Source organism: Crocuta crocuta, unplaced genomic scaffold (genome assembly GCF_008692635.1).
Source record: "Crocuta crocuta isolate KB4526 unplaced genomic scaffold, BGI_CrCroc_1.0 scaffold657, whole genome shotgun sequence".
Lineage (NCBI taxonomy): Eukaryota > Metazoa > Chordata > Mammalia > Carnivora > Hyaenidae > Crocuta > Crocuta crocuta.
This window is the reverse complement of record NW_027529583.1, coordinates 54,362-62,116: the sequence shown is the minus strand read 5'-3', so window position 1 is coordinate 62,116 and position 7,755 is coordinate 54,362. Positions and strand designations below refer to the sequence as shown.

Below are 7,755 nucleotides of genomic sequence, written 5' to 3'. Positions count from 1 at the left end.
CCCCTGCCCGGCAGGTGGGGGGGGGGGGGGCGGGGCTCCTGGCGCTCCCTCGGGGCTCCGCCATGCCTGTGCCTACCATCCGCTCCAGCGTCAACGTCAACAAGTCTGCCACCCTTGTTCTAGACCTTTTTTTTGCTCATGTTGTTTTGAAATGAGGTATGTTGAAAAATGTACTCCTTTTTCCAGACTCAGAGTGAGCCATCTCGTAGAAAGATTACAAGATGGACCCACTGAAATGTAAGCACCAGTCTTCATGTGAAGTGAACGTTTAGTTTGGAACCACTCTGAAGATCTTATTTGGTATACAGATGAGCTACAGTAGCAACAACTTTTTTCTAGCCTTCTGCTCATCCTCCCAAGGGGGAAAGAGAAATGGAAAATGCCAAGGATGTTTCTGTATCATTGCCTTTTCTGCCTCCAGAACATCGTAGCCGGAGCGACCGCCGGGAACAGAGAGCCTTGGCCCCGCTTGCTGTAGCGGCCCCTCCGCTGCCTGCCTACCCCCCAGCACACAGCCAGAGGCGGCGCGAGGCGAAGGACCGGCACTTCCTAACGGTGAGCTTGGCGGCCGGCCAGCAGCCCTGTCCCTGCTCATCACAAAGCATGAGTGGGTTTTGGGAGTCACAGTGTATGAAGCTGGGCCACATGAGAGAGAGCAAATCATGGGCATTGGAGAACAACTGGATTACCCCCTCCCTTTCATTCATGCCTCTTCTGGGGAATAGAGTGGGGTTTTAGAATTATTTTTTAGGGAACTGTTTGCACAGTGCAGCAAAGCAATAATAATTAAGGACTTGAAAGTCAGAGGGAAAAATGTGCCTCAAGCCCTAGTTTTTCGGCATACAAGCTGAGAGATTTAGGGCAGGCTACTTCTTTGCCCTCAGTTCCCCCATCTCTAATATGGGGATAGAATAGCATCTACCTCATAAAGTTTGAGGGTGAAATGAGGGAAGACACGGAAGGAGTGTAGCACAGTGCCTGGCACAGAGTGAGACCTTAATATACATTAACTGTTACTATTAAATGCTAACTGGCCANCAGACATGTCCTCATCTCATGCTCCCCATCCTCTAAGGGAGGCTAGTTCTGCAGGGTAACCAGTTACCAGAGCACCCCCGTCACTGCTAGGCATTTCAGCTTTGCCTGGGCAGGGAGGGGTGGTGGCTGTAACTCAGTGCAGGCCCCAGGGATGGAGGCACAGAGGAAGCCGGGCCCAGCTCAGACCCCTGCCATTGCCCCGGCTGAGCTTTCCCAGGCCTCGGTGGGGATAGGTGAGCGCTTTGTGCCTCTGAGGAGGGCAGCGTGGAAGTGAGGGGCTATGATTTCTGTGACCAGATCAGCCCACGTGGCGGCCAGAATCTAAAGAAGTTACAAGTGTGGGTCCAAGTTGAGGTTTTTACATGAAATTAACTTTGTATGTATGATGATAAACCCTGCACCTTCATGGTTTTCACACTGTGCAAAATATTTGGACCACATGACCCCCAGCTGAGAACAGGCTTCATCTACACGAGTCTGCATGCTGGAACACTTCCGGCTAAAACAGTAAGCGAGAGTGGACAGCACGTAGACAGTCTTCCTACTCGTGGCTGCACAGTAGGCTTCATGGACCTCAGGTTCATCGAGTCTGTTCAGTGCCCTAGCACACTGAGCTCCATTGCTGCAGTGTAGCCCAGAGAGGAGAAAGGAAGGTGAGAGACTCTTAGGGCCTTCTAGGTCTTTATATAGCACAGTTACACATGCTAGTGATTTGTCACAAAAGCCCCTGCTCGACAAAAGTTCTTATTAAGCTCAAATCTGCTTGCTAAAGCATTTGCTTTTAATGAGGCATTTTCTGCATAAAAATGCTAAAAATATTTTTNGGATGGGAGAAAAGAATGCTGAGCATTTACAGAAATGACATAAAATATCACCATTTGTCATAATCTGCATAATTTTTAATAAAGCCTAAATACCGAAGTAAGGCTATAGGAAAAAGCCTAAAATAACAACAATGAAGGTGCTCCATTGACCCAACAAACATCAGTGAGAGAAGGGGTCTAGATCATGCTTACATAAACCAGAAAATGTACCCATCTCAAATGATAATACTTACTATTTCCGAGCAATTGGGGTAATTTTAACTTTCATTTCTCTGAGTTGAGGTCACCAAGTTCATTGGAAGATCTTCCATTCAGGCTTTATCCCTCAGATCTGGAGGGGACACAGAATACAGAACTATGCATTAGGCTCACACGGGCTACATATTGCTGCAAGAGAAAAGTCTACAGGGACAGGACATTTGCAACCAAATCGCTAGACAGACCTTTTCTTACACAGCAAACCGCTGGATAGACATTTTCTTAGACAGTAACTCTCTTTTCATTTATGAGACTTTAGTGAAGCCATGTTTTTTCTTCCTTTAGAAAAGCATTCCTAATGAGATTCTGATACACAATCTTCCACAACCCTGCACTCCGTTGTACTGTAGTTTGCTCATTAATAGTGTAGACTGTGAAGTCAACTAGCTGTGTGACCCTGGACAAGTTCATCATTTCAGGGTCTCAGGGACAATAGTACACAGTACCTCATAGGTTTAAAGACTGAATGTGTTAGTACATGTGAACAGTACCTGATGCACAATAAGCACTCAATATGTGGTAGACATCACCATCATTAATAGCCAATCAAGTTCGTGAAGTATCAGTGATATACAGTAATAAGATTCTGGAGCTAACTAGGTTTAAGGCCCAGCCCTCTCATTTTTTTGGTTGTAGGAGTTTGAAAAATTTACATCTTTCTGAGTCCCAGTTTGTCTGTAAAATGGGGATAATAACCTCAATTTTAGAAGGTTGTTATGAAGACTTAATACGATGTTATAGAAATACAATTAAATTCTATATGAAAAAGTGCCCAGCATAGTACCTAAAACAGATACCAGAATCTATATTCATAATCACTTCGAATAAAACTTTTGCCACCAAATGAAAAGCCTGTAACGTATACTCACATATAAGACTGGAGGAAGTATATAAGTTGTTACACTCTTTCTAGAGAACAATTTCCCAATAATTATCAAAACTATAAGATATTAAATTATGCTAGGTGAAGTCAGACAAATACCATATGATTTTACTTTCATGTGGAATCTAAAAACCAAAACAAGTGAACAAACAGAAACAGACCCGTAAGTACGGAGAATAAACTGATGGCTGCCAGGGATGGGTGGGGATGGGCAAAATGGGTGAAGGGCAGTGGGAGGTACAGGTTTCCAGTTAGGGAATGACTAAGTCATGGGGATAAAAGATGCAGTATAGGGAATAAAATCAATGGTATTATAATAGTGTTGTATGGTGACAGATGGTAGCTACACTGTGGTGAGCATAGCACAATGTAGCATAGACTAGACTTGTCACATCACTGTTGTACACCTGAAACTAATGTAACATTGTGTCTCNTGTTGGTTCAAGCCTTATGCTGGGTATAGAGATCACTTAAAAAAAAAAACAATCTTCTAAAAAATACTGTTTGATTCACCAATTCTATGTCTAGGAATTTATCCCAAGGCAATAATGGGCATGTATGCAAAGATTTATTCACTAAGGTGTTCATCAAAGCACTGTTTGTTTAGAATAGGAAAAATAATTACAAATACATTAAATGTCCACAGTAGATACTTAATTCGGATATTGTATCCTATCCTATGAATATATCAAAAATAGTGTTATGAATACATCAAAAATAATGTTATAAAACAACACTCAAAGAAATGGAAAATGTATATATTTNGAGCTCAAAAAATTTTTAAGGGTGTATATATACATACATATATATATGTATGTATACACACACACTCATATCCAGGAACAAGACTGGAAGGCTATATACCTGTGGTTCCCAAACTGTGTGATGAGGTACTCCAGGGCACTGTAGTCAGATCCTAAGGGTACACTGGGATACTGTAAATTTTCAAGAGGTACAGTGTCCTCTGTCTGTAGCTGGTGATGGCTCCAAAGTAGCTTCATAGCCCTTACAAGTGGAAAGCTTGGTTTCTTGACATGTGATTTAAATAAAAGTTCTCCAAGGGGAATGCACAGGAAACCGACCAATTTAGCTTTTTAAAAAAACCCTCTGCTGAAAATTCAAGGTTTGTCTCCCAAGTTTACAGTCCATCTGGGAGTCCTCCTCCTTCAAGGGTGGCAAAGGAGATAATCTCAGGCTGCCCAGATGGTTTTCCAGAGGAATTCCACTAAACCTTCAAGGTTTAGATAATCCCAATGCTCTAAAAATTGTTTCAGCGCACTGAAACTAAAGTAAAACTTCCCCATTTCTTTTATAAACCTTTTTATGAAGACTTGATACCTAAACCTGGTAAAGACTGGGAGCGTGGGAGGGGGTGGGAACTATAGACCAATATCACTCATGATTATTAATGCAGAAATACTAAATTAAACGTTAGCAAACAGAATACCACATTAGAAATTAATATACCGTGACCAAATGGGATTTATTCTAGGAATGGAAGGTTGGTTTAATATTAAGAAATCTGTTTGTTAGTATCATATACCATATTAATTGATCTAAAGGAAAAAACCCATATGATTATCTCCATAAATGCTGGAGAGGCCTTAAAATTTAACACCTATTCTTTATAAAAAGACCTGAGAAAATAGGAATTGAGTGGTACTTCATTAACACGATAAAATATATACACCTTAGTCCTAAAGGCGGTATCTTAATGGGGAAACACTAGAGACATTTCCACTAAAATTAGAACAAGGCAAAGATGCTCACTATCTCTGCTACTAATTAGCATTAGAGAGATTAATCAATGCAGTCAGACAGAATAAATCAATTACAAGCATAAGAATTAGTGAGGAAGAAGTAAAGCTATATCTAGTTGCGGATGATATGATACTCCAGGATTTTCCTGGTAGACAATCAATGATAAATCTCAAACAGTAAAAGAATTCAGTAAGGTAGTAGCATACAAACAGAAAAATCAATACCCTTCATTTAACAAATGATCGCCAATTAAAAGCCCTAAGAGAGAACACTCCATGTATAGCAATAACAAAGAAGATTAAATACTTAGGGATTAATTTACGAGAAATGTGCAAAACCTGTGTGAGAAAAACTGTAAGGCATTCCTAAAAGACACAAAATTGGACTTTCTCAAATGGAAAGAGGTCCCCTGTCCTTGGATAGAATGATTCAGCATTATAAGCAAGTCAGTTCTAAGAGAATTTAAATCTAACACAATCCCAGTAAAAATATCAATAAGCTTCCTTTTAAATTGAGTTAGACCTATTGTTACTAAAATTCTTACGGAAAAACAAACATACAAGACTAGCCAGGAAAACAGTGACAAAGGAAACCAATAAGGAGTGAATAGCTCTACCAGGCATTAAAATATCTTTAAAGCCTTTAAAATTACAACAGTGTGGTACTGATACATGAGTAGAAAAATATACCAGTAGAAAAGAATACAAAATCCAGAAATCAATCCAAACATATATGAAAATACAATCTACGATCAAGGCAGTATCTCAAAACAATGGGGCAAAAGATGGGGGTTTTTCTTAATGATGCTGGAACAACTGGGTAGCCACTTGGTAAAAGACAAATTTCATCAGGGTTTCTCAATCTCAGCACTACTGATGTTTTGAGTCAGATAACTTCGCTGTGGGGGCTGTCCTGTGCATTGTGATGTTTAGCAGCATGCGTGGCCCCTACCCAGGAGATGCCAGAAGCACTCTTCCCCCTCGCTGTGACAACCCAACAGATCTCCAGGCAGTGCCAAATGTCCCTGGCGAGACAAAATTGCCCCTGGTTGAGAGCCATGTAATGAGATCCATACCTCACGTGATATACACGATAAAGTTCCTAATGGATGAGGGACCTAAATATAAAAAATGAGACCATACAAGTACTAGAGCAGACTAGGGGTGAATTTTTTTTAAGGTTTTAAGTAACGTCTACACCCAATGTGAGGCTCGAACTTACAACCCCAAGATCAACAGTTGCATGTTCTATGGACTGAGCCAGCCAGGCACCCTGGGGTGAATTATTCTTTAACCTCAGTCTAGGAAAAGACTCTGACTCAAAATACAGGGGCAGTAGAAGAGAAGAAAAGAGTGATGAACAGTAAATATTTTTGCATGCTCAAACACCAGAAACAAAGTAAAAGATAAGCAAAAACTGGGAGAAAATATATGCAATATGTACCACAGATAAAAGATTATTATCACTAATAGATAAATACCTCTTCAAAATTGAGAGACAAAGAAAGGAACAAACACCTAGTAGAAAAATGGGGATGGAGGGGGAGGAAGCCTTGAACAGACAATGCAGAAAACACAAAACTGTTGCTTAAACTGTTCAAACTCACAATTAGAGACATGCAAACACTGAGAAACAATTTATCACCTAATTAGATTGGCAAAAATTAAACAATATGACAACATACATATTTTATTGGTGAAACTAGGGGGCGGGGGTTGGTGCAGACACGCACTCACAAACAGTGCTGGAGGAAATGCAAGCCTGGTACAGCCTATCTGGAGGGGAATAAAACTACACCTTCGATAATACAAAAAGATCAATCACTGCACTGTTGTTTAAAATCACAAGATACTGGAAACGACCAAGATGCCTACACATAGATGGATGTATTTAAGACGTATTTATCTGTTAGTGATATTAGCCCTTTTTCTGAGGAATAAACTACAGGACATCCACACAGTGGAGGAGCACCCTGCAGCTGGGGGAGAAAATGAGAAAGGTCTTTCTGAACTAACAAGGAGTGATTTCCCGGACATATTCTTAGGTGAAAAACGCAAAGCCCAAGGTCCTGGGAACAAGATGACAATGTAGGAAGGCGCTGAACTAAACACCTCCATGGAACACACCAAATTGCACCTGTCAATAGAACAATTCCTCCTGAAGAAGAACTGAGGGCTGACTGAACAGCTTCTGAACAACCAAAGATGGAGAGCACAGCAAGAGAGAGAAGAGCCACAGTAACAAAGGGAACTCCTACAGCCACGCTGGGAACAGCAGTGGGGAGGGACAGCGCTAAGGAACGGAGAACAGATCCCTCTGTCCTTGGCCACAGAAAAAAACAGCCACAGTTTTAAAGAGCAACTAGCATATAAAAGACCACACTAGAACTCTGCTAAGCAATGGAGAAGCTGTGGGAATGTTCTCCGGGTCAGAGGGACTGGACAACAGCAGTTTGTGTTCCTGTGCCACCTTAAAAGCTTAGAATGGAACAGGGTCCAGCCACCATAACAGGTGGGTCTGGTCCTCACAGTGAGCCTGCAACTTCAGCAAGCCCAGGGTCTGCAAGCCCCCACGAGCCTCAGTTGCACTCAAGCACGGGGGAGGGGGGGTGCGGCAGAGCCAGGTTTAAAAGGGCTAAGTAGCTGCAGGAGCACGCTCTCCCCTCTGCCTTAAAAGCCCAGACAGGAACAGCATCCCTGGCAGGTCTGGATGCTGTAACTGGCATGTCTGGTCATCACAGGGAGCTTGTGACCTCAGCAGGCCCAGGGTCTGCAAGACCACACCAACCCTGGTCATAGTGAGACACACAGAAAAAAAGTCGTAGTTTCAAAGGGTCAAGGAACAGATAGGATGCTCTCTCCCACTCCACCTTAAAAGCCCAGACCGGAACAGGGCTTGGCTCACAGTGAGCTTGGGACCTCAGCCATCTCCGAGTACACAAGCCCACAACAGTCCACAACCACCCTGTGGTGCTGGAGCACAGAAAGTAAG

General features: G+C 42.2%; 1 protein-coding gene across 1 annotated transcript in view; it reads left to right on the top strand.

The window, feature by feature from the left end:
* NHS (NHS actin remodeling regulator) overlaps nt 1-7,755 on the top strand; it is an 86,925-nt gene that overhangs the window by 36,632 nt on the left and 42,538 nt on the right. Inside the window, 1 exon segment of the mRNA XM_077761694.1 lies at nt 388-555. Coding sequence (XP_077617820.1) covers nt 388-555 — 168 coding nt within the window.